This window comes from Heptranchias perlo, chromosome 40, assembly GCF_035084215.1.
Source record: "Heptranchias perlo isolate sHepPer1 chromosome 40, sHepPer1.hap1, whole genome shotgun sequence".
In the NCBI taxonomy this organism is placed as follows: domain Eukaryota; kingdom Metazoa; phylum Chordata; class Chondrichthyes; order Hexanchiformes; family Hexanchidae; genus Heptranchias; species Heptranchias perlo.
Window position 1 is genome coordinate 17,863,633 of NC_090364.1, and position 26,639 is coordinate 17,890,271.

Consider the following 26,639-nt stretch of genomic DNA (forward strand, 5'->3'; position numbering starts at 1 on the left):
CGAGAGAGAGAGAGAGCGGGACCTGAGAGAGAGCATAAAGCAGCACGAGAGAGAGAGAGGGACCTGAGAGAGAGCATAAAGCAGCACGAGAGAGAGAGCGGGACCTGAGAGAGAGAATAAAGCAGCACGAGAGAGAGAGAGAGAGAGAGAGAGAGAGCGGGACCTGAGAGAGAGCATAAAGCAGCACGAGAGAGAGAGAGAGAGCGGGACCTGAGAGAGAGAATAAAGCAGCACGCACGGTGAATCTAAAACAGACAAAAATCTAAAAGTGACATCACAACACAAGCAGGAACAGTGGGGGTAAATTACAGATAAATATTTAGTTTATTGGTTGGTGTTTTTGGTGGCTAGTGTTAAGTTAGTGTGAGTATTTAGTTGATTGGTTAGTATTTTAGTAGTGGGTAGTTTTTTTTAGTGCTTAGACTTTCAGTTTTTTAGTATTAGCTAAACAGTTAAATAGCCTTGAAGCGAAATAAAAACAGTTTTAAACATGGCAGGACAGCTGGGGCCCATCGCATGCACATCTTGTGCCATGTGGGAACTCCAGAACACTTCATGTGTCCTGGAAAACCGCACGTGCAGGAAGTGCCACTGCTCAAACTCAGAGTTTCTGAGCTTGAGGGGCAGCTGGCGTCACTACAATGCACACAGGAAGCTGAGAGTTTCATGGATAGCACGTTTCAGGAGGTGGTCACCCCTCAGCTACAGAGAGTTCGGGTGGAGAGGGAATGGGTGACCACCAGACAGACTAGGAGGAACAGGCAGGCAGTGCAGGAGTCCCCTGGGAGTGTGGCACTCACAATCTGGTATTCAGTGTTGAATACCAGTGAGGGTGTTGACACCTCGGGGAGTGCAGTCAGGAGCAAATCCGTGGGAGACGGCACCGTAGGAGACTCGACTGCACAGGGGGGCAAAAGAAAATGTAGAAATGCAGATGTTATAGGGGATTCAATAGACAGGGGCATAGACAGGTGTTTCTGCAACTGCAGATGTGAGTCCCACATGGTGTGTTGTCTCCCTGATGCCAGAGTAAAGGACATCACTGAGGGAGTGCAGAACATTCTGCAGGGGGAAGGGGTACAGTCAGAAGTCGTAACCCGTGTGGGAACCAATGACAGGAAGGAAAAGGTTCAAGGGGCTGCAGTCAGAGTTTCAGGAGCTGGGCAGGAAGTTAAAAAGCAGGACCTCAAAGGTAGTAATCTCTGGATTACTACCAGTGCCACGCACGAGTGAGTATAAGAATAGTAGGATAAGACAGGTTACTGCGTGGCTGGAGACATGGTGCAGGAGGGAGGGCTTCAGATTCCTGGGGGATTGGGTCCAGTTCTGGGGCAGGAGGGACCTTTTCAAGATGGACGGGTTGCACCTCAACAGAGCTGGGACCAACATCCTCGTGGGGAGGTTAACAAGTGCTGTGGGGGAGGGTTTAAACTAATTTGGCAGGGTGAGGGGCACCAGGATGAAACATTAGAGAGGAGAAACAAGGTGCACAAAAGACTAGGAGAGACAAATAAATCCCCAGGCCCGGACGAAATGTATCCCAGGCTACTGTGTGAGGCAAAGGAGGAGATTGCGGGGGCTCTAACACATATATTCAGAACCTCTCTGGCCACAGGGGATGTGCCAGAGGACTGGAGAACCGCTAATGTAGTACCATTATTCAAGAAGGGGAGTAGGGAAAAACCGGGGAACTACAGGCCAGTGAGCCTAACATCAGTGGTAGGAAAATTATTGGAAAAAATTCTGAAGGACAAAATTAGTCTCCACTTGGAGAAGCAAGGATTAATCAGGGATAGTCAACATGGCTTTGTCAAGGGAAGATCATGTCTGACTAATTTGATTGAATTTTTTGAGGGGGTGACTAGGCGTGTGGATGAGGGTAACGCAGTGGATGTGGTATACATGGATTTCAGTAAGGCCTTCGATAAAGTCCCGCACAGGAGACTGGTCAAGAAGGTACGAGCCCATGGAGTCCAGGGTGCCTTGGCACTTTGGATACAAAACTGGCTTAGTGGCAGAAGGCAGAGGGTGATGGTCGAAGGTTGTTTTTGTGACTGGAAGCCTGTGGCCAGTGGGGTACCACAGGGATCTGTGCTGGGGCCCTTGCTGTTTGTGGTCTACATTAACGACTTGGATATGAATGTAAAAGGTATGATCAGTCAGTTCGCTGATGATACAAAAATTGGTAGGGTGGTAAATAGCGAGGAGGATAGCCTCAGTCTGCAGGACGATATAGATGGGTTGGTCAGATGGGCGGAACAGTGGCAAATGGAATTTAACCCGGAAAAGTGCGAGGTGATGCACTTTGGAGGGACTAACAAGGCAAGGGACTACACAATGAATGGGAGGACCCTAGGCAAGACAGAGTGTCAGAGGGATCTTGGTGTGCAAGTTCACAGATCCCTGAAGGCGGCGGAACAGGTAGATAAGGTGGTAAAGAAGGCATATGGGATACTTGCCTTTGTTAGCCGAGGCATAGAATATAAGAGCAAGGAGGTTATGATGGAGCTGTATAAAACACTGGTTAGGCCACAGCTGGAGTACTGTGTGCAGTTCTGGTCGCCGCACTACAGGAAGGATGTGATCGCTTTGGAGAGGGTGCAGAGGAGATTCACCAGGATGTTACCAGGGCTGGAGCGCTTCAGCTATGAAGAGACTGGGAAGATTGGGTTTGTTTTCCTTGGAGCAGAGGAGGCTGAGGGGGGACATGATTGAGGTGTACAAAATTATGAGGGGCATAGATAGGATGGATACTCAGGAGCTTTTTCCCTTCGTTGAGGGTTCTATAACAAGGGGGCATAGATTCAAGGTAAAAGGCGGGAGGTTTAGAGGGGATTTGAGAAAGAACTTTTTCACCCAGAGGGTGGTTGGAGTCTGGAACTCACTGCCTGAGAGGGTTGTGGAGGCAGGAACCCTCACAACATTCAAGAAGCAATTGGATGAGCACTTGAAATGCCATAGCATACAAGGCTACGGACCAAATGCTGCAATATGGGATTAGATTAGACTGGGCTTGATGGCCGGCGCGGACACGATGGGCCGAAGGGCCTATATCCGTGCTGTATAACTCTATGACTCTATGACTCAAATAGCACTAGAGTAAAGAATAGTTCAGAAATTGGAGGGATCAGACAGGGGGTGAAGCAGCCTTAGATGAGATTAGAGTGCATGTTCATAAATGCACGTAGCGTGGTACGTAAGGTTGGTGAGCTGCAGGCACAAGTCGCCACATGAGACTATGATATAGTGGCAATAACAGAGACCTGGGTCAAAGAAGGGGAGGATTGGGTACTTAACATTCCTGGCTACAAGATATTCAGGAAAGATCGGGAAGGAAAAACAGGAGGGGTGTGGCAGTATTGATCAAAGAAACTATTATAGCACTGGAAAGGAAAGGAAGAACATGTCCGGAGCTCCCATTCTTGATTGGGATTCAGTAAATTCTCCTAGAAGTGATAGAAGGACATCAGGGGAGTACAGGATTTGGTTCTTCTGTAATCTCTTACAGTCAAATAGCCAGTTGCTCACTGTCCAAGCTCAAATATGAAGAATGGCCACAAGCTACTGGAGGACCGCTGGTGCCTTGGGACCACACTGCAGCATGATTCAAGCCACCACCTTCAAAATAGAAGGGATATCAAGGCTAGGGATTAGGCTGGGTGGCTCTTTTTCGGCCAGCACAGACACGATGGGCTGAATGGCCTCCTTCTTGCCCTAAATTCCTATGATTCTATGTAGTTGAGGGGTCAAAGACAGAATCTATTTGGTTAGAATTAAGGAACAATAGAGGAGCTATTACACTACTGGGTGTAGACTATAGGCACCAAATAGTGGGAATGAGATAGAGGAGCAAATTTGCAGGCAAGTTACAGAAAGATGCGAGAACTATAGAGTAGTGATAATGGGGGACTTCAATTATCCCAATATAGACTGGGATGGTAACAGTGTAAAGGGCAAAGAGGGGGAGGAATTCCTGAAATGTGTACAAGAGAACTTTCTTGATCAGTGTGTTTCCAGCCCAACGAGGAAGGAAGCAGTGCTGGATCTAGTTCTGGGGAATGAAGTGGGGCAAGTGGAGCATGTTTCAGTGGGAGAGCATTTGGGGAACAGAGATCATGTCATTAGGTTTAGAATAGTTATGGAAAAGGACATGGAACAATCAAGAGTAAAAATACCTAACTGGAGGAGGGCTAATTTCAGTGAGTTAAAAAGGGATTCTTGCCCTGGTGGATTGGAATCAAATATTGGTGACAAAACAGTAATTGAACAATGCGAGGCCTTCAAGGAGGAGATGGTTCAGGTACAGAGTAGACACATTCCCACGAGGGGGAAAGGAAGGGCATTCAAAGCTAGAGCTCCCTGGATGACTAAAGATAGAGAGATTAAAATGAAACAGGAAAACAAGGCTTCTAACAAATATAAGCTGCTGAATACAGAAAGTACAGACGAGATCTAAAAAAAGGGAATAGATTAGCAGCTAACGTAAAAGGGAACCCAAAAGTCTTTTATAAACATATAAATAGTAAAAGGGTAATCAAAGAAAGGATAGGGCTGATTATGGACAAAAAGGAGACCTTCTTGTGGAGACTGAGTGTACGGCTGAGGTACTAAATGAATACATCGCATCAGTCTTCACTGGAGAAGAGGATGCTGCCATTGTAGCAGTAAAGGGGGAGGTGATAGTGATATTGGATAGGATAAAAATAGATAAAGAGGAGGTACTTAAAAGGTTGGCAATACTCAAAGTAGAAATATCACCCGGTCCGGATTGGATGCATCCTCGGTTACTGAGGGAAATAAGGGTGGAAATCGCGGAGGCTCTGGCCACAATCTTCCAATCCTCCTTAGATATGGGGGCGTGCCAGAGGACTGGAGGATTGCAAATGTTACACCCCTGTTCAAAAAAGGGGAGAGGGATAAACCCGGCAATTACATCCCAGTCAGCCTAATGTCAGTGATGGGGAAATTTTTAGAGCCAATAACCCAGGATAAAATTAAAAGGGTCAATGGCTGCGTGGCAGAGAGTAGTGGTGAACTGTTGATTTTCAGACTGGAGGGAAGTATACAGTGGTGTTCCCCAGGGGTCAGTATTAGGACCACTGCTCTTTTTGATATATATTAATGACCTGGACTTGGGTATAGAGGGTTAAATTTCAAAGTTTGCAGATGACACGAAACTTGGAAATATAGTAAACAATGTGGAGGATAGTAACAGACTGGTGAAATGGGCAGACACATGGCAGTTGAAATTAAACACAGAGAAGTGTGAAGTGATACATTTTGGTAGGAAGAATGAGGAGAGGCAAAATAAACTAAATGGTCCAATTTTAAAGGGGGTGCAGGAACAGAGAGAACTGGGGGTGTTTATACACAAATCTTTGTAGGTTGCAGGACAAGTTGAAAAGGCTGTTTTAAAAAAGCATATGGGCTCCTGAGCTTTAATGGAGGCATTGAGCACAAAAACAAGGAAGTTAGGCCAAACCTTTATAAAACACTGGTTAGGCCTCAGCTGGAATATCGTGTTCAATTCTGGGCACCACACTTTAGGAAGGATGTCAAGGCCTTAGAGAGGGTGCAGAAGAGATTTACTAGAATGGTGCCAGGGATGAGGGACTTCAGATACGTGGAGAGACTGGAGAAGCTGAGGTTGTTCTCCTTAGAGCAGAGAGGTTATGGGGAGATTTGATAGAGGTGTTCAAAATCATGAACGATTTTGATAAAGTAATTAAGGAGAAACTGTTTCCAGTGGCAGAAGGGTCGGTAACCAGAGGACACAGATTTAAGGTGATCGGCAAAAGAGCCAGAGGCGACATGAGGAAATATTTTTTAACGCAGCGAGTTGTTTTGATCTGGAATGTGCTGCCTGAAAGGGCGGTGGAAACAGATTCAATAATAACTTTCAAAAGGTAATTGGATAAATACTTGAAGGGGAAAAATTTACAGGGCTAAGGGGAAAGAGCAGGGCAGTGGGACCAATTGGATAGCTCTTTCAAAGAGCCAGCACAGGCATGATGGGCCGAATGGCTGCCTTCTGTGCTGTAACACTGAGTAGAATGGGCGTATATTCTCTGGAGTTTAGAAGAATGAGAGGTGATCTCATTGAAACATATAAAATTCTTAGAAGGCTTGACAGGGTAGATGCTGAGAAGCTGTTTCCCCTGGCTGGAGAGTGTAGAACTAGTGGGCATAGTCTCAGGATAAAGGGTCGGCCATTTAGAACTGAGATGAGGAGGAATTTCTTCACCCAGAGGGTGGTGAATCTTTGGAATTCTTTATCCCAGCGGGCTGTGGATGCTCAGTCGTTGAGAATATTCAAGGCTGATACAGCTTGATTTTTGGACTCTGGGGGAATCAAGGGATATGGGGATCAGGCAGGAAAGTGGAATTGAGGTCCAAGATCAGCCATGATCTTATTGAATGGCAGAGCAGGCTCGAGGGGCCGTATGGCCTAATCCTGCTCCTATTTCTTACGTTCTTAACATACTATGATACTATAAAGGGCCAATGGAAAATAGAATTTGGAGGAGTTGGGAGCATTGTAGGAGAGAGAGACATAAAATGCTGGAAAATCTCAACAAGTGAGGCAGCATCTTTGGAGAAAGAAACAGAGTTAACATTTCAGGTCAAAGAACTTTCGTTATCTGACATTTTTATTTCAGATTTTCAGCATCTGCAGTATTTTGCTTTTGAGAAAAATTTTAGAAACTTAGAAAAATTTACAGCACAGAAGGAGGCCATTCGGCCCATCGTGTCTGTGCTGGTCGAAAAAGAGCTACCCAGTCTAATCCCAGCACTTGGTCCGTAGCCCTGTAGGTCACAGCACTTCAAGTGCATATCCAAGTACTTTTTAAATGAGTTGAGAGTTTCTGCCTTTACCACCCTTTCAGGCAGTGAGTTCCAGACCCCCACCACCCTCTGGGTGAAAATATTTTTCCTCAGCTCCCCTCTAATCCTTCTACCAATTACTTTAAATCTATGCCCCCTGGTTATTGATCTCTCTGCTAAGGGAAATAGGTCCTTCCTGTCCACTCTAGGCCCCTCATAATTTTATACACCTCAATTAAATCACCCCTCAGCCTCCTCTGCTTCAAAGAAAACAACCCCAGCCTGTCCAATCTTTCCTCATAGCTAAAATTCTCCAGTCCTGCCAACATCCCGTAAATCTGCTCTGCACCCTCTCTGTGGTGACCAGAACTGTACGCAGTACTCAAATTGTGGCCTAACTAGTGTTTTATACAGTTCTAGCATAACCTCCCTGCTCTTATATTCTGTGCTTCGGCTAATAAAGGAAAGTATCCCGTATGCCTTCTTAACCACTTTATCTACCTATCCTGCTACCTTCAGAGATCTGTGGACATGCACTCCAAGGTCCCTCTCTTCCTCTACACCTTTCAGTATCCTCCCATTTATTGTGTATTCCCTTGCCTTGTTTGACCTCCCAAATGCATTACCTCACACTTCTCTGGATTGAATTCTATTTGCCACTTTTCTGTCCACCCGACCAGTCCATTGCTAGCTTCCTGCAGTCTACAGCTTTCCTCCTCACTATCAACCACAAAGCCAATTTTTGTGTCATCTGCAAACTTCTTAATCATGCCCCCTACATTTAAGTCTGAATCATTAATATATACCACAAAAAGCAAGGGACCTAGTACTAAGCCCTGCTGAACCCCACTAGAAACAGCCTTCCAGTTACAAAAACACTCGTCAACCATTACCCTTTGCTTCCTACCACTGAGCCTATTTTGGATCCAACTTGCCACTTTCCCTTGGATCCCATGGACTTTTACTTTTTTGACCAGTCTGCCATGTGGAACCTTGTCAATTTTGAGCTGGAGTCAGGAAGGGCAAAGACTGCGTCAGGCCCAGTGTAATGAGATGTCTCTTGATGTACCGCTGGGTGCAGTGAGGTCTAGGAAGGAGTTTCTATTCCCCAGCATTGGCAAGAAAAAAACTGCTGCTCTGACGAAGAAGGCATGGCTAGAGGTGGCTGAAGAAGTCAGCAGCAGGAGCGTAGTGCTCTGTACCTGGATCCATTGCAGCAAGCCGTTTAATGATCTAACCAGGAAAGGTGAGCACAGTTGCAGATTCACCTACATCTTCTAGTGCACCCCCCCTCACTCTGTCTTGTCCAGCGTATTCCATCACATTACTCCTCACATCTACTTAAGTTTCAGCAACACCCATCGTTCCGTTTCACTTCATCACCTGCCCCTTTCTTCATCCACCACTGCCGTTCACTCCAATCCTTATGTGATGTGACACCACCTCAAGGCAACTCACCCGATTCTCATCACTCGCCCACAGATGGCACTTGCAACACATCCGCAAACGCATCTGCCTGATAGTCACCTTCACCGAATGCACTGCATCCATCGGATGCACACATGCCTTACAGACAATCATAGGTCTGTCCTGCCCCCTTGCAGGAGAAGAGAGTGCAAAATACAAGGAAGAGGGAGAGGAATGGAGGTGGGCCACCACAAATCGTCCAGTTGACATTACATAGAATGTACAGCACAGAAACTGGCCATTTGGCCTAACAGGTCCATGCCAGTATTTATGCTCCAGACGAGCCTCCTCCCTCCCTACTTCATCTAGCCCTATCAGCATATCCTTCCATTCCTTTCTCATATGTTTATCGAGCTTCCCCTTAAGTGCATCTATGCTAGCCACGTTCTAACCACTCTGGGTAAAGAAGTTTCTCCTGAATTCCCTACTGGATTTATTGGTGACTATCTTATATGTATGACCCCTAGCTTTGCTCTCCCCCGCGAGTGGAAACATCTTCTCTACAACTACCCTATCAAACCCTTTCATAATCTGAAAGACCTGTGTCAGGTCACCCCTCAGTCTTCTCTTTTCTGGAGAAAAGATACCCAGCCCGTTCAATCTTTCGTTATACGTATAATCTCTCAGTTCTGGTATCATCCTAGTAAATCTTTTTTGCACCTTCTCCAGTGCTTCTATATGGAGACCAGAACTGTTGGCGGTACTCCAAGTGTGGTCTAACCAAGTTTAACATGACTTCTCTGCTTTTCAATTCTATCCCTCTAGAAAATGAACCCCAGTTTTCGGTTACTTTTAATGATTTGTGTATCTGTACCCCCAGATCCTTCTGTTCCTCTATCCCATTTAGACTCTTATTATCCAAGCAGTATGTGGCCCTCTTATTCTTCCTACCAAAATGTAATACCTCACACTTATCTATATTGAAATTCATTTGCCAATTACATGCCCATTCTGCAAGTTTATTAATATCTTCCTGTATTTTATCACAGTCCTCCTCAGTATTAACTATATCCCCCAATTTGGGGTAGTCCACAAATTTTGAAATTGTACTTCTGATTCCCGAGTCCAAATTGTTTATGTAGATGGTGAACAACAGTGGTCCCAGCACTGATCCTTGTGGAACACCACTTCCCACCTTTTGCCAGTCTGAGTAACTACCTTTATCCCCTACTCCCCTGTTTTCTGTTCTGTAGCCAGCTTGTTATCTATTCTGCTATTTGTCCCCTGACTCCACATGCTCTGACCTTAGTCATGAGTCTACTATGCGGTACCTTATCGAAGGCCTTTTTGAAAATCCAAATATGTTACATCTACTGCATTATCCTTGTCTATCCTTTCTGTTACTACTTCGAAGAATTCAATAAGTTTGGTCAAGAATGATCTTCCCTTTTGAAATCCATGCTGGCTATTCTTTATTATTTTTTCGGCTTCTAGATGTTTTTCTGTTACATCTTTAAGTAAAGATTCCATTATCTTTCCTACCACCGACGTTAAGCTAATTGGTCCATAGTTCTCTGGACTGGTTCCATCTCCCTTTTTAAATACAGGAATCACATTAGCTGTCTGCCAGTCACTTTTCTAATGATTTTTCAATATATGTAAAGTGCCTCTGCTAGCTCTTCCCTAACTTTTAATATGTGCGGATGCAATCTGTCTGGACCAGGGGTTTTATCCTCTCTAAGTTTGATTAGTTTATCAATTATCTCCCCCCCCCACCCCCCACCACCCTTTCTATCTTAAATGTCTTTATATCTTTTTTGATCTCTTCTAATGTCATGCCCATCATGTTAGTCTCCCTGGTAAATACTGAGGCAAAGTAATTATTTAATATTCCTGCCATTTCGCTGTCATTACCTGTGAGTTTATCGTGTGCATCACTTAGTGGCCCTATCCCTATCCTGATTTTTCTTTTGTTATTTATATGTCTGTAGAATACTTTACTATTTCTTTTTATATTCCTTGATAATTTTTTTTGTAGTTTCTCTTTGCTTTCGTAATTGTTTTTTTGACTTTTTTCCTAACCTTTTCATATTCCCTTTTATCATCCTCTCCTTTGTTGTCTATATACTTAGTGAATGCCTTTTTCTTTAGTTTTAATTTTGCCCTTATTTCTTTATTCATCTGTGGTGTATCATTACTGGCTAGTTCGTTCTTGCTTTTTAGTGGGATATGTTTCTCCTGGATTCGATTAATGACATCTGCAGAGCAGGAGGCCAAGGAGATAAGCGGGATATCAGCGTCCCTGAGCATTGGAGATGGTGAGACTCGGACTTCATTGCTGCATGGTGATGGCATTAAATATCTCCGACACACATCTCCTACAAGACTAAGTCACGTTGACCTGATTTCAGCACCGAATGAAATATGATCACCTTACTCATGCCGAATTTCAACATTTGCACATTCCCCTGACTAAATCATATCTGTCTCTTCTCTCTTCCAGGGCCTTCACACAAAGAACATCAGCCCGTGTCCTTTGCGGACGATGTTTCCTCAGGAGCTGATTCCATCTGAGGGTGCACCATCACAGGACACTTGCTTACCAGACACCAGCCCAGATATGAGCACTTCGGTGCATCCTGTTAGAGTTAAGTGGGATCACATCTGGTGAATCACAGTTCACAAGTGAGCACGAGCAGAGAGTGGTGATAGGGACAGCTGTGGAGGGTCCGTGTGGGAAGGCACACTCCTCTCCAAGCTCTGCTCAGCTGGACACAGATGCTGAACCCTGGGGGCCATCAATGGAAAGGAGAATAATAGAGGGTGAGTAGCAAATGTGCAAAGTGCTGGCAGTCCTGCCAGGCATACTTTCCACAATAGCAGAGAGGATGGAGGAGTCCAGCTCAAGCATTTGTGGATTGATGTCACAGAGCATTGCGAGGATGTTTCCATGGATAGAGTAGCCTCCTTTGTGGAACTTGTATCGCGGCAATCTAATCAGTCCCTGCAGGCCCAGACCACGGCCATGCAAACATTTCTGCCGCCTTAAACATTCATTAGCTGTGGCCTTACAAGACGTCTCTAATCTGCTCTCCCGCAGAGACGTCGGAGTGATGTGCCACTGGCCCAGGAGAGGGATTATGATGAAAGGGGACATGGAATTGGGAACTCCACTCAAAGCGTTTCCACATCTCACCTGTTACGCCGCCCCCCACCCCCCACCCCGCCATCGACCCAACCAGTACCCAACATGCTGCCTCCTCTCCTGATGACCAAGTCTGCCCTGCACAGGTGCAGGTGGAGCAGTCGTTGGGGCTCCAACACCTGGAGATCGTTGGCCGGGAGCATCTCAGAAGTCAGAGTGGGGATCAGAGCAACCTGCCTCTGCCTCTACCTCTGCTGAAGCCACAGGGGTTGCACCACGTAGGAGCGGTAAGGAAAGGAGAAAAGCTTTATAGTTCACCGAGGGTAAGCACATGGGTGTTTATGAAAATGTTGTGTTAGTAAGTTTAATTTATTTATTCACATAAAATTAATTTGCACCACTTTCCCGTGTTCACCATTCTTGCCTGGCGAATGGCAACTCGGGTTTTCAGTTGCTCGGTGATGAATGTGAAGACGTGAATTGACTGAGACCAATTGGTGCATGTGCAATAGATGGATGATTGGTTACAGGACTGCTTTGTGTCAGTGGGGATGAGGGGGGAGAGGGGGCGGGGGATGTGATAGTTACTTTGGTCCAGTGTGAGTGACTAACTAAACCTTCAAGCTTTCCCTGGCATCCTGAGCAGCAATGTGATCAGCTGGTCTGAGGTTGGGGGCCCCATCTTCATTTAACCCCTTCTCCTCCTCCTCCTCTCCATTGGAATCTTGATCAGATGAAGAGTGATGAGCGGCTTCTTCCTGCAGCACACCACAATTATCCTAGAGACCTTCCCTGGGGGATTTGAGAAAGAACTTTTTCACCCAGAGGGTGGTTGGAGTCTGGAACTCACTGCCTGAAAGGGTTGTGGAGGCAGGAACACTCACAACATTCAAGAAGCATTTGGATGAGCACTTGAAATGCCATAGCATACAAGGCTATGGACCAAATGCTGGAATATGGGATTAGAGTAGACAGGGCTTGATGGCCGGCGCGGACACGATGGGCCGAAGGGCCTCTATCCGTGCTGTATAACTCTATGACTCTATGACTCTATGACTCTATACTGAAGAGCATCTCCAGACCTGTCCAGGCACCTGAAGCGCATCTCCAGACCTGTCCAGGCACCTGAAGCGCATCTTGAGCATGCTGATGGCTTGCTCGATGACACATCTGGTTTTCATATGGTTTGTAGCGCACTTGGTTTTCATTGATGGGTTGCTCAGAGGTGTCATCAGCCGGGTTTGAAGGGGGTATCCTTTGTCGCCTAGCAGCCAGCCCCTTAAGGCTGGTTCCAGATACCATCGGGTCGGGGATGTTGGACTGCCGCAGTATGAAAGCATCATGGCAGCTCCCAGGGAATCAGGCGCAGACCTGCATGAACCTTTTCTTGTGGTTGCACACCAGCTGCACGTTGATGGAATGAAATCCTTTGCAGTTGACGAATGCTCCTGGTTTATCTGGTGGTCCTCGGATTGCCACGTGCGTGCAGTCGATAACACCCTGTACTTGTGGGAAGCCTGCCAGAGACTCGAATCCAAGTGCCCGCTTATTCTGGTTATTGTCATCAGGGGAAGTTTACATACCTCCCAGCCCTGGCAAACAAACCATCAGTCATCTGCCTTATGCATTTATGTGCAGCCCAATGCGAGACCCTCGATATATCTCCGGTAGCGCCCTGTAAGGAACCTGAGGCAAAACATTTGAGGGTGGTGGTGAGTTTCACAGCCACTGGTAATCCGTGGTCACCAGGTCCAGCAGGGAACAGATCTTCTAGGAGGCTGCAGATGTCTGCGACCACCTGATATGTCAATCTCGGCCTTTGTAAGCCCTGCTCTTCCGAAAGGTCTAGGAAGCTGAGCCGCTATCTGTAGACCTTGTTGGGTGGGTAGTGCCTCCTACGAACTCGACCTCTCTGCTGCTCCCCCCTCTCTGCTGCTCCCCCCTCTCTGCTGCTCCCCTCTCTCTGCTGCTCCCTCCACAGCACGACCATGCTGCTGTGGATGCTGATTGTCTTGCTCATCTGACGCCCAATCAAAAGTAGCCACGACGCCACCCATCACGATGTTCTCTGTGTGAACACCTCCAAACTGCACAAATAAGTCTCTCACATCAAGTACTCTCACCAAACCGTTCCCCAGAGGGAACTGAGGAAGCAGCTGTGAGCACTGAGTATGTATTCATAAAGGAACTCCTGACCTTTCACCATCCCCGTGAAGTGCCGCTCAATCTCGCCTCCGTTTTACTGACTAGTTTCCTGACCCAGGGAAACCCACGCAGGAGGTGTTAATTTCAAATTACTGCCAAAATCTCAGGAAAAGCACCTCATTTAAGTATTATAATTACGGACCTGCCTCTCCAGAGTTGGTTACTCAGATATCCCGATATCTGCCACGGTTAAACCAGAAATAGGCGCATTTGTGGCAGGTTGTGGTTGGGTTTCATGAATTTGATGATTTAACCCCCTCACAATCCTCTCCCACCAGTCACGGGGGGGTTAAAATTTCCCCCATAGTGTGAGGAAAAAACAGAGATGGAGATAGTGATATAGGGAGAGAGAAATAGTTTGTGAAAGAGACAAAGTCAGACAGAATCAGAAAACATAACGAAGAAATGGAAGATTGGGAGTGAAAGATAGGGACAAGAGAATACAGCAGACAGGTGAGAGACAGGCATCAAAAATAGGGTCAGATAGACATAGAGAGAGAGTTGTGAAGAGACAGGAGTGCGGGGAAAAGGAATATAATCAGGTGGGGAAGCACATAGGGAGGGGCTATGGGGATGATGCACTGACTGTCGGCTACACACACACCCTCCCCACGCACCCCCCCTCCCCCCGCACGCGCCCCCCCCTCCCCCCGCACGCGCCCCCCCTCCCCCCGCACGCACGCCCCCTCCCCCCACGCGCCCCCCCCTCCCCCGGCGCGCCCCCGCACACACCTGCCAACCTGCGCACACATCAGAGCCTGCACAATTAACGGGTGCAGGAGGTAATGCTGTGTCTGAATGCTTCTGTGTTTTCCCCCCCAGTGTGAGTCATCAGTGTGAAGATGGTTGAGATTAATCGTGCCCTGACTCCATTGGAGCTCTTTGTAGAAGATCTGAGGCAACCATTGGCGCTGGCTGTCAGGCAGAAGCAGATGGTGCAGCGGAGTCTGGAGGAATCGCCCGCACGCATCCTTCCAATGCTAAATCTGATAACAGTGAAGGGCTCTTTGCTACATGGGGCTGTCAGGCAGACAGGAGACAGGTTATTCACTGCTTTCTCAAGGCCTGTGTGTGTAGCCTGCTACAGTTTGACGGGACACTGAGTGAGGTGATTTGTGTTAGAGTGAGGTCCGAAGGTGAATGCTTGTAGGTGACGGGCTTTGTGTATCGTGGTTGGTGTTTGATTGTTTGGTCATTGAAGCTGGTCAGATGCGGGCAGTACAGTTGGAAGTGTGTCAGCACATCTCGTCACAGGCTCAGGGAACAGGCCTCCCACTATTTTTGGATGTTCCTGTGACAAACATGAAACATTTTTGTCCCTGTTTCTGAAGATTGTTTCTTAGATACTGAACTGGTAGTGGCGCACGCAGGCTGTCGTGGCACATAGAGGGTTAATGTTGGTCACTGGTAGCTTTTTTTGCAAGCTGCAGGAGTATGTTAGGATCTGGTGGGCGAAAGGCATTGATGTTTATCTGAGGTTTGGTTCCTGTCAAACAATAGGAAGTTTAACTTGCCAATGTGTTAATGTTCAGCAATCACAATGTAGTTAGGATGAACCGTCCGTGTAATTGAACTCCTAGTGTAGTAATTGATTGGCCTTGACTCCCCAAACAGCGATCAAAGATTATTTATAGTCTTTTTGATGGACAGCTCTGTAGGAGCTTCTGATTATGAGAGTTACTGAGCTCATGCAGCCTGAGTCCGGGAGTTTAAAGCCGGCACGCAGACTGAGCTAGATCTGGTTTCATGATAGCGTTTCACCACAGAATATGACTAACCACGTTTCAAGGTTAGATCTTCAGTTTCTGATTAGTGTACGAGGAGTCATTGTTGTTTTGACACTTCGAGGAGAGTAATAAAAATTGTAACTACCATAAATTAATAGTGATTGATGCTGAACCTCCAGGTAGAATAATCTTCACCCATATTCTAATCCATGACCTGGGAGTGTTTGATGGGACAGTGTAGAGGGAGCTTTAATCTGTATCTAACCCGGGCTGTACCTGCCCTGGGAGTGTCTGATGGAACAATGTAGAGGGAGCTTTAATCTGCATCTAACCCGGGCTGTACCTGCCCTGGGAGTGTCTGATGGGACAGTATAGAGGGGGCTTTAATCTGCATCTAACCCGGGCTGTACCTGCCCTGGGAGTGTCTGATGGGACAGTGTAGAGGGGGCTTTAATCTGCATCTAACCCAGGCTGTACCTGTCTGATGGGACAGTGTAGAGCAAGGTGATATCTACAACCAGTGATACAGAAAGGTGTTGTGCAGAAATAAGGGATTCATAAGAACATAAGAAATTGGAGCAGGAGTAGGCCAATCGGCCCCTCGAGCCTGCTCCGCCATTCAATAAGATCATGGCTGATCTGATCCCAACCACAGATCTAAAGAACACAAGAAGTCGGAGCAGGACCCGGCCACATAGCCCCTGGGCCCTCTCCGCCACCCACAGGGCATTGACCGATCCGAACTCAGTTTCATGTCCAATTTCCTGCCCGCTCCCCATAACCCCTAATTCCCTTTACTTCTAGGAAACTGTCTATTTCTGTTTTAAATTTATCTAATGATGTAGCTTCCACAGCTTCCTGGGGCAGCAAATTCCACAGACCTACCACCCTCTGAGTGAAGAAGTTTCTCCTCATCTCAGTTTTGAAAGAGCAGCCCCTTATTCTAAGATTATGCCCCCTAGTTCTAGTTTCACCCATCTTTGGGAACATCCTTACTGCATCCACCCGATCAAGACCCTTCACAATCTTATATGTTTCAATAAGATCGCCTCTCATTCTTCTGAACTCCAATGAGTAGAGTCCCAATCTACTCAACCTCTCCTCATATGTCCGCCCCCTCATCCCCGGGATTAACCGAGTGAACCTTCTTTGTACTGCCTCGAGAGCAAGTATGTCTTTTCTTAAGTATGGAGACCAAAACTGTATGCAGTATTCCAGGTGCGGTCTCACCAATACCTTATATAACTGCAGCAATACCTCCTTGTTTTTATATTCTATCCCCCTAGCAATAAAAGCCAACATTCCGTTGGCTTTCTTGATCACCTGCTGCACCTGCATACCAACTTTTTGATTTTCTTGCACTAGGACCCCCAGATCCCTTTGTACTGCAGTACTTTCCAGTCTCTCGCCATTAAGAAAATAACTTGCTCTCTGATTTTTCCTGCCAAAGTGCATAACCTCACATTTTCCATAACCTCGTATTTAGATAGCACTGTTCATGTCCTCAAGACGACCCAAAGCAGTTCACAGTACTTTTGAAGTGTAGTCACTGTTGTAATGTAGGAAATGTGGCAACCACTTTGAGCACAGCAAGATCCCACAAACAACAAAGAGATAAATGACCGGTTCATCTGGGTTTGTTTGGTGTTGATTGAGAGCTAAATTTTGGCCAGGACATCGGGAGAACCCCTGCTCTTCTTCAAATAATGGCCGTGGGATCATTTACGTCCACCTGAGAGGGCCTAAAGGCCTAGGTTTAACGTCTCATCCAAAAGACAACCACGTTGACCTTGCAACCGTCCCTCAGTACTGCACTGGATTATGTGCTCAAGACTGTGGAGTGTGACTTGAACTCAGGAGGGAGTGTCACCAACTGAGCCAAGATGGCACTTCCAGGGGATGGCTGATATCTGCAGCCACCGATACAGGCAGGGGATGGCTGATATCTGCAGCCACCGATACAGGCAGGGGATGGCTGATATCTGCAGCCACCGATACAGGCAGGGGATGGCTGATATCTGCAGCCACCGATACAGGCAGGGGATGGCTGATATCTGCAGCCACCGATACAGGCAGGGGATGGCTGATATCTGCAGCCACCGATACAGGCAGGGGATGGCTGATATCTGCAGCCACCGATACAGGCAGGGGATGGCTGATATCTGCAGCCACCGATACAGGCAGGGGATGGATCTGCACCAGGCATGTCTGAAATGGGAAATAATCACTGATGGAGCCAGGATTGGGACATAAGGGCGGTGCAATGATGTGTGCGAAGGAGCGTGGGAAAGCATGCAGAGGGAGACATGGCCAGACTGATGCTGGCAAAAGTAGATGGAAATCTTGCCAAATTGTTTGACTTAACTAATGTTCAGCATTTGTGATTGGCTCAATTAACACGATGAATGAAAAGATTCAGCACTTGAGTGGGACACTGCAGGCACACCCTGCTGCTTTGGTGAGTTAGACCATCCAGGTCTGCTGTGTGAGGCCAGCGCCCCTCCGCCCCCCCCCCCCCCCACCCAAGTCCGCGAGGCCGGCATGTACCCCTCGCACCCACCCCCGTGCACAAGACTGTCATGCCCACCCCCCCCCACCGTGCACGAGACTGTCACGCCCACCCCCCACCCCCCGTGCACGAGACTGTCACACCCACCCCCCACCCCCCGTGCACGAGACTGTCACGCCCACCCCCCACCCCCCGTGCACGAGACTGTCACGCCCACCCCCCACCCCCCGTGCACGAGACTGTCACGCCCACCCCCCACCCCCCGTGCACGAGACTGTCACGCCCACCCCCCCCGTGCACGAGACTGTCACGCCCACCCCCACCCCGTGCACGAGACTGTCACGCCCACCCCCACCCCGTGCACGAGACTGTCACGCCCACCCCCACCCCGTGCACGAGACTGTCACGCCCACCCCCACCCGTGCACGAGACTGTCACGCCCACCCCCCACCCCGTGCACGAGACTGTCACGCCCACCCCCACCCCGTGCACGAGACTGTCACGCCCACCCCCACCCCGTGCACGAGACTGTCACGCCCACCCCCACCCCGTGCACGAGACTGTCACGCCCACCCCCACCCCGTGCACGAGACTGTCGCGCCCACCCCCACCCCGTGCACGAGACTGTCGCGCCCACCCCCACCCCGTGCACGAGACTGTCGCGCCCACCCCCACCCCGTGCACGAGACTGTCGCGCCCACCCCCACCCCGTGCACGAGACTGTCGCGCCCACCCCCACCCCGTGCACGAGACTGTCGCGCCCACCCCCACCCCGTGCACGAGACTGTCGCGCCCACCCCCACCCCGTGCACGAGACTGTCGCGCCCACCCCCACCCCGTGCACGAGACTGTCGCGCCCACCCCCACCCCGTGCACGAGACTGTCACGCCCACCCCCCCCCCCGTGCACGAGGCCGTCATCCCCCGTCGGGAACAGGAGTGACCGAACGGGTGACCCCAGTCAGAAACAGGAGTGACCCCAACCGGTGCCTAGGTTATCTTTTGCTGCAACCAGTGTTGATATTTGTATATTCTTTGATTCTCTGTAGCTGGTTGAAACTCGGGCCAGAGACAGTGCACATCCAGCCAGCACACATCCACAGAGTAAGTATATACGGGAAATGGCAAAGTAACCTCCTGTTAACCTCATTAACCGATCCTGTCAATTGGAATTACCACTAATAGCTGTTACTATCGGCAGTTTACCATGTTACTAGCGCTGGTAATGATTCTCGTTACCTTGTCACTAGCGCTGGTAATGATTCTCGTTACCATGTCACTAGTGCAGGTACTGACTGTTGTTACCTTGTCACTAGCGCTGGTACTGTCTCTTAATACCATGTCACTAGCGCTGGTACTGTCTCTCAATACCATGTCACTAGCGCTGGTACTGTCAATACCATGTCACTAGCGCTGGTACTGTCTCTCAATACCATGTCACTAGCGTTGGTACTGTCAATACCATGTCACTAGCGCTGGTACTGTCTCTCAATACCATGTCACTAGCGCTGGTACTGTCTCTCAATACCATGTCACTAGCGCTGGTACTGTCTCTCAATACCATGTCACTAGCGCTGGTACTGTCTCTCAATACCATGTCACTAGCGCTGGTACTGTCTCTCAATACCATGTCACTAGCGCTGGTACTGTCTCCCGTTACCTTGTCACTAGCACTGGTACTGTCTCTCGTTACCTTGTCACTAGCACTGGTACTGTCTCCCGTTACCTTGTCACTAGCGCTGGTGCTGACTGGTGTTCCCATGTCACTACCGCTGGTATTGACTGTCGTTACCATGTCGCTAGCGCTGGAGTCTCTCACTCAAGGGCTGGGAGTGATGTGCGTTTGATACACCCTCATTCAGAGGGGCTGAGTGTTATGTAAGTGGAGGGACCCTCAATCATAAGGGCTGGGTTTGGTCTGTGGAGGGACCCTCACCAACTGGAGTACCTCAAGCCTTTGTCACTGATTCCTGGTATTAATTGGGTCTGGAGTAACTCGAACTGTTCCCACTCATTCCTGGTATTTATTGATTTCCCAGGATCGAGACAGCAGGTTGTGCAGAAATTACCTCAGATAGAAGAGGTGAAACGCACAAAAAGCAAGGTTGGTACAGTTTCACCTGGCTTCTTTAGATTTGATAACGTTGGGAACAAATTAGCTTAAAGTTCCTGCATAGCAGACAGAACAATCCTGATTTACAAATGAGGCCATGTCAAAATTCCACTCAGTGACTCACTCACCAACACTCGGGGTCATTCCCCACACTCAGTGTCTCTCTCACCAACACTCGGGATCATTCCCCACACTCAGTGACTCTCTCACCAACACTCGGGATCATCCCCCACACTCAGTGACTCTCTCACCAACACTCGGGATCATCCCCCACACTCAGTGTCTCTCACCAACACTCGGGATCATCCCCCACACTCAGTGACTCTCTCACCAACACTCGGGATCATCCCCCACACTCAGTGACTCTCTCACCAACACTCGGGATCATTCCCCACACTCAGTGACTCTCTCACCAACACTCGGGATCATCCCCCACACTCAGTGACTCTCTCACCAACACTCGGGATCATTCCCCACACTCAGTGTCTCTCTCACCAACACTCGGGATCATTCCCCACACTCAGTGTCTCTCTCACCAACACTCGGGATCATTCCCCACACTCAGTGTCTCTCTCACCAACACTCGGGATCATTCCCCACACTCAGTGTCTCTCTCACCAACACTTGGGATCATCCCCCACACTCAGTGTCTCTCCCACCAACACTCGGGATCATCCCCCACACTCAGTGTCTCTCCCACCAACACTCGGGGCCATCCCCCACACTCAGTGACTCACTCACCAACACTCGGGATCATCCCCCACACTCAGTGACTCTCTCACCAACACTCGGGATCATTCCCCACACTCAGTGTCTCTCCCACCAACACTCGGGATCATTCCCCACACTCAGTGACTCACTCACCAACACTCGGGGTCATTCCCCACACTCAGTGTCTCTCCCACCAACACTTGGGGTCATTCCCCACACTCAGTGTCTCTCCCACCAACACTCGGGATCATTCCCCACACTCAGTGACTCACTCACCAACACTCGGGATCATTCCCCACACTCAGTGACTCTCTCACCAACACTCGGGATCATTCTCCACACTCAGTGACTCTCTCACCAACACCATGGGGTTTTGTAGATTTTCCAGAGTCAGGCTTTTAAAGGGGATGCTGAGCTTGTTATGACTCCTTGGGACACTGCATGGATTGGTCTCTTGGTCCCTTCGTGCTGATCTCAGGTGACTTTTCACTAATTACAGCCTCAACAACTCCACAGAAGGTGCAGGACTGGCTCTCTCCTGCTTTCCAGCTCTTTTTTTGCTTCATTTTTGTGTCTTTCGCTTTTTAATGTTAATTTCTCTCTGACTTTAGCATTCACGTGTGAAGCCAAAATTGGTAGAGCTTCAGCACTACCCAGGATTCAACGCAGAGGGACCCACACCACTGCCCAATGACACAGCACTGCACCAGATCTGGGACAATGTGCTCCAGGCCCACTGGCAGCAGAAGAAGCAGGTCAGTGGGTGCCAGGGTCCCATCAGTCTGTGATTACTCCCATTCATATGGCATGTTTAAAGCACAGAACATCCCAAGGATGTGCAAAGGTGCGGGCCAGAACCGAGTGGTGGTGTGACCACACGGGGTGGTTGAAGGGTTATGTTTGTGAAGATAGGAGAGATGAAACGAGGCAGTAGGGTTTAGGGAGAGAGTTGGGCCGTGAGGGCTGATGGTTTTACCACTACTGGAGGAGCAGAAGGAGGTGGAAGCACAATAGGCCAGACTCAGAAGAGCAGAGGGTCTGAGCTGGGATATCGGGCCAGAGAAGATTGCAGGGATAGGTGATAGGAAGCCTATGTAGATTGTGCGATAGGAGAGTGGGATTTAATGTGGAACTGGAGAGTTGCATGGGTTGGAGCTTGTGCAGTGGGGAGGAGGGCATTGGAGAAGTTGAACCTGACAAAGGCATGGATAAGGATTTCAGCAGCAGTGGGATGAGGTTAGAGTGGAAGCAGGTGATGTGTGACAGTGGGAAGAGAGTGTGAACTGTACACCAGGTAAGTGGGGAGAGAGTGTGAACTTTATAATAGAATCTTACAGCACAGAAGGCCATTCAGCCCATTGTGCCTGTGCCGGCTCTTTGAAAGAGTTGTACAGTTTGTCCCACTCCCCTGCCCTTTTTCCACAGCACTGCAATTTTCACTCCTTCAAGCATTTATCCAGTTCCTTTTTGAAAATTACGACTGAATCAGCTTCCACCGCCCTTTCAGGCCGTGCATTCCAAGTCATAACAACTCACTGCAAAAAAAAATGTCTCCTGATCTCGCCTCTGGCTCTTTTGCCAATTACCTTAAATCTGTGTCCTCTGGTTACTGACCCTTCTGCCACTGGAAACAGTTTCTCCTTATTTACTCTATCAAAACCCTTCATGATTTTGAACACCTCTATCAAATCTCCCCTTGACCTTCTCTGCTCTAAGGAGAACAATCCCAGCTTCTCCACTCTCTCCTCATAACTGAAGTCCCTCATCCCTGGTACCATTCTAGTAAATCTCTTCTGCACCCTCTCTAAGGCCTTGACATCCTTCCTAAAGTGCCCAGAATTGGACACAGTACTCCAGCTGAGGCCTAACCATTGTTTTATAAAGGTTTAGCATAACTTCTTTGCATTTGTACTCTATGCCTCTATTAATAAAGCCCAGGATCCCATATGCTTTTTTAACAGCCTTATCTACTTGTTCTGCCACCTTCAAAGATTTGTGTACATACACCCAGATCTCTGTTCCTACACCCCCTTTAAAATTGTACCATTTAGTTTATATTGCTTCTCCTCATTCTTCCCCCCAAAATGTATCACTTCGCACTTCTCTGCGTTAAATTTCATCTGCCATGTGTCTGCCCATTTCACCAGCCTTTATATGTCCTCCTGAAGTCTATTACTATCCTCCTCACTGTCTATTACATTTCCGAGTTTCGTGTCATCTGCAGACTTTGAAATTATACCCTGTATATCAAAAAGAGCAGTGGTCCTAATCCTGACCCCTGGGGAACCACTGTATACTTCCCTCCAGTCTGAAAAACAACCATTCACTACAACTCTCTGCTTTCTGTTCCTTAGCCAATTTTGTATCCACGCTGCCACTGTCCCTTTAATCCCAGAGGCTTCAACTTTGCTAACAAGTCTATTATGTGGTACTTTATCAAACATCTTTTGAAAGTCCATTTACACAACATCAACTGAACTACCCTCATCAACCCTCTCCATTACTTCATCAAAGACCTCAATCAAGTTCGTCAATCATGATTTCCCTTCAACAAATCCGTGCTGAGTTTCATTTCTTACTCCATGTTTTTCCCAAGTGACAATTAATTTTGTCCCAGATTGTTGTCTTTAAAAGTTCTCCCACCACTGACGTGAGGCTGACTGGCCTGTAATTACCTGGTTTATCCCTCTCCCCTTTTTTGTACACGGCTACAACATTTACAACCCTCCAGTCCTCTGGCACCATCCCCGTATCTAAGAAGGATTGGAAGATTGTGTCCAGAGCCTCCGCAATTTCCACCCTCAGTAACCGAGGATGCATCCCATCCGGACCGGGTGACTTTTCTACTTTGAGTACTGCCAGCTGTTTAAGTACCTCCTCTTTATCTATTTTTATCTTCTCCAATTTCTCTACACCTCCTCTATTACTGTGACATTGGAAGCATTCTCTTTAGTGAAGACGGATGCAAAGTACTCATCCAGTACCTCAGCCATGTCCTCTGCCTCCACAAGAGGATTCCCTTTTTTTGTCCCTAATGGGCCCCACCATTCCTTTGACTACCCTTTTACTATTTATATGTTCATAAAAGACTTTAGCGAGTAACATAAAAGGGAACACTAATCTACTTTCATACACTGCCTTTGCCCCTCTTATTTCCTTTCTCAGTTCTCTTCAGCACTTTCTCTACTGTATTATGAACCTGACATTTATCATAAGCCTCCTTTTTCTATTTCATTTTAATCTCTATATCTTTAGCAGGAAAGTGTGGAGAGAGTGTGAATTGTACACCAGGCCAATAGAAAGCCTGTGTGGATTTCTGACTGGTTTAGTTTGGAAACATTCTGTGCATGTCAAATACTCTGGCCCCGATATTAATCAGGAGGGTGCGGGGGAACGCGGGGGAAAACCCATCGTTTAGATAAAATGCTGCAGACTCCAGCTTGACAGCCGGTCAGATTGACAGACTGGCCAGCGGGCGGGAGCAAAACAGGTGGCAGGAGGCCCTAATCCCTCCCCCCCTCAGGTCTCTGGTTGAAATTGCACATTATCGGACCTGATCTGCATATTTAAAACAGGAGCCCGCTTCTTTCCTGTGGGTATCCTGCTCTCCTGCTCAAAACAGCAGGTTAATATGGGGACACTATGGGAAGGAAGCAGGATCACAGTGGGTAAGTGACTCCCGTCATTTTAACTAGTTTCCGCCAGGTGGGGCAGTTAAAATCGGGCCGCTGTCTCTCCATTAACATTGCCCCTCTCCCCTAGTTCCCTTACAGGTTCCCTTTCTGACTGAACTCACAGAGGTTAATGCGGACTGTGCTTTCTCCTTCTGCAGACCAGCTACCTTGCTGAATTCCGGCAGCTGCTCAGCTCCACACTGATGCAGGACATCCTACTGGACACCTTCTGGTGGTTTTTTCTGAACACGTACCAGGTGAGGTTTGTATTCTAGAGAATAGCTGGATTGGATTGAAGACCAGTGTGTCAGCAAAGAACTGCTGGACAGTAAGGCAGCAGGAGACTTGATTGCACTGCTGTTCTACAGTAATGCAGGAGGAGATTTGACTGCATGGCTGCCGTACAATAATGCAGCAGGAGACTTGACCGCATTGTTGCTGTACAGTAATGCAACGGGAGACATAACTGCACTGCTGCTGCACAATAATGCAGCAGGAGACCTGACTGCACTGCTGCTGTACAGAAATGCAGCAGGAGACCTGACTGCACTGCTGCTGTACAGAAATGCAGCAGGAGACCTGATTGCACTGCTGCTGTACAGAAATGCAGCAGGAGACTTGACTGCACTGCTGCTGTACAGGGTTTTTACCAATAATGTTGCCACGTTTCATGTGTTAAGCTGCAAAATGGGGAATTTTCTGCTGATGAATTTAGTTCAGTTCTTAGTTTTTCACCCTCTGAAAGCAGATGTCACCGGGCAAGTTGCAATGCTGGGACTGGCCCTGGAACCAGAGCAGGTCAGCACACGATGGAAGGAAAATAATTAGGGACAGTCAATCAGAACATACTTAATGTTCAAATAGAGAAGTTTGTGAGTGGGTTATTAACCTCTTGTCTGTTCGTCCAGCTCAGTCAATTATTAGCCTTTCTTTCCCTCTGTTACCCTGTAACACTGGCTAGCAGGTAAAGCAGATTGGCAGACCGATGCCAGCTCTGTGATGCTGCCTATGTGTAACCCCCCTTTTTGATTTCTCACCTTTAACTGCAGTCAGGCAGCTGATCAGCACTCGCTGCTTCCTCAGACTCTGCCAATGAGACCAGTTCCACCAAGGTGCATGAGGCTTCTAGCCAGCAGACAGATGAGACCTTCTTCTCAACAGCCTGAGCTGGATTTGAACACAGGTACAACGGGTGAAGGCCAAAGTATAACCCACTGACCTACAGTCTCCCCCTTGAATCGTTTGGGCAGCATGAAGAGTAGCAAGCAAAAGTTGCAGTCTGTAACTACCTGAGAATATTGGCAATGAGTAGGCGCCTGTCATTCACTGAGAATAGTGAACATAGAGTCATAGAGTTATACAGCACGGATAGAGGCCCTTCGGCCCATCGTGTCCGCGCCAGCCATCAGCCCTGTCTACTCTAATCCCATATTCCAGCATTTGGTCCGTAGCCTTGTATGCTATGGCATTTCAAGTGCTCATCCAAATGCTTCTTGAATGTTGTGAGGGTTCCTGCCTCCACAACCCTTTCAGGCAGTGAGTTCCAGACTCCAACCACCCTCTGGGTGAAAAAGTTCTTTCTCAAATCCCCTCTAAACCTCCCGCCTTTTACCTTGAATCTATGTCCCCTTGTTATAGAACCCTCAACGAAGGGAAAAAGCTCCTTAGTATCCATCCTATCTGTGCCCCTCATAATTTTGTACACCTCAATCATGTCCCCCCTCAGCCTCCTCTGCTCCAAGGAAAACAAACCCAATCTTCCCAGTCTCTCTTCATAGCTGAAGCGCTCCAGCCCTGGTAACATCCTGGTGAATCTCCTCTGCACCCTCTCCAAAGCGATCACATCCTTCCTGTAGTGTGGCGACCAGAACTGCACACAGTACTCCAGCTGTGGCCTAACCAGTGTTTTATACAGCTCCATCATAACCTCCTTGCTCTTATATTCTATGCCTCGGCTAATAAAGGCAAGTATCCCATATGCCTTCTTTACCACCTTATCTACCTGTTCCGCCGCCTTCAGGGATCTGTGAACTTGCACACCAAGATCCCTCTGACCCTCTGTCTTGCCTAGGGTCCTCCCATTCATTGTGTATTCCCTTGCCTTGAGTCAGGGTCTCACTCACAGAGACTAGGGGGATGTTGTTCTGTCACTCACTGAGAACAATGCAGATGAGTCAGGGTATGTCACTCACTGAGAATAGTGAGCATGCGTCAGGGTATGTCACTCACTGAGAATAGTGAGCATGCATCAGGGTATGTCACTCACTGAGAATAGTGAGCACGCGTCAGGGTATGTCACTCACAGAATAGTGAGCACGCGTCAG

The 26,639-nt window shown here is 48.1% G+C and overlaps 1 protein-coding gene across 1 annotated transcript in view; it reads left to right on the forward strand.

Annotated features, from left to right (window-relative positions):
* LOC137305433 (protein FAM227A-like) overlaps positions 1 to 26,639 on the forward strand; it is a 103,426-nt gene that overhangs the window by 6,101 nt on the left and 70,686 nt on the right. The window contains exons 2-7 of the mRNA XM_067974257.1: positions 14,405 to 14,548; positions 17,685 to 17,767; positions 18,867 to 18,921; positions 19,857 to 19,921; positions 21,253 to 21,396; positions 24,474 to 24,572. Coding sequence (XP_067830358.1) covers positions 14,425 to 14,548; positions 17,685 to 17,767; positions 18,867 to 18,921; positions 19,857 to 19,921; positions 21,253 to 21,396; positions 24,474 to 24,572 — 570 coding nt within the window. The 5' untranslated portion in view covers positions 14,405 to 14,424. The remainder of the gene's footprint in view (positions 1 to 14,404; positions 14,549 to 17,684; positions 17,768 to 18,866; positions 18,922 to 19,856; positions 19,922 to 21,252; positions 21,397 to 24,473; positions 24,573 to 26,639) is intronic.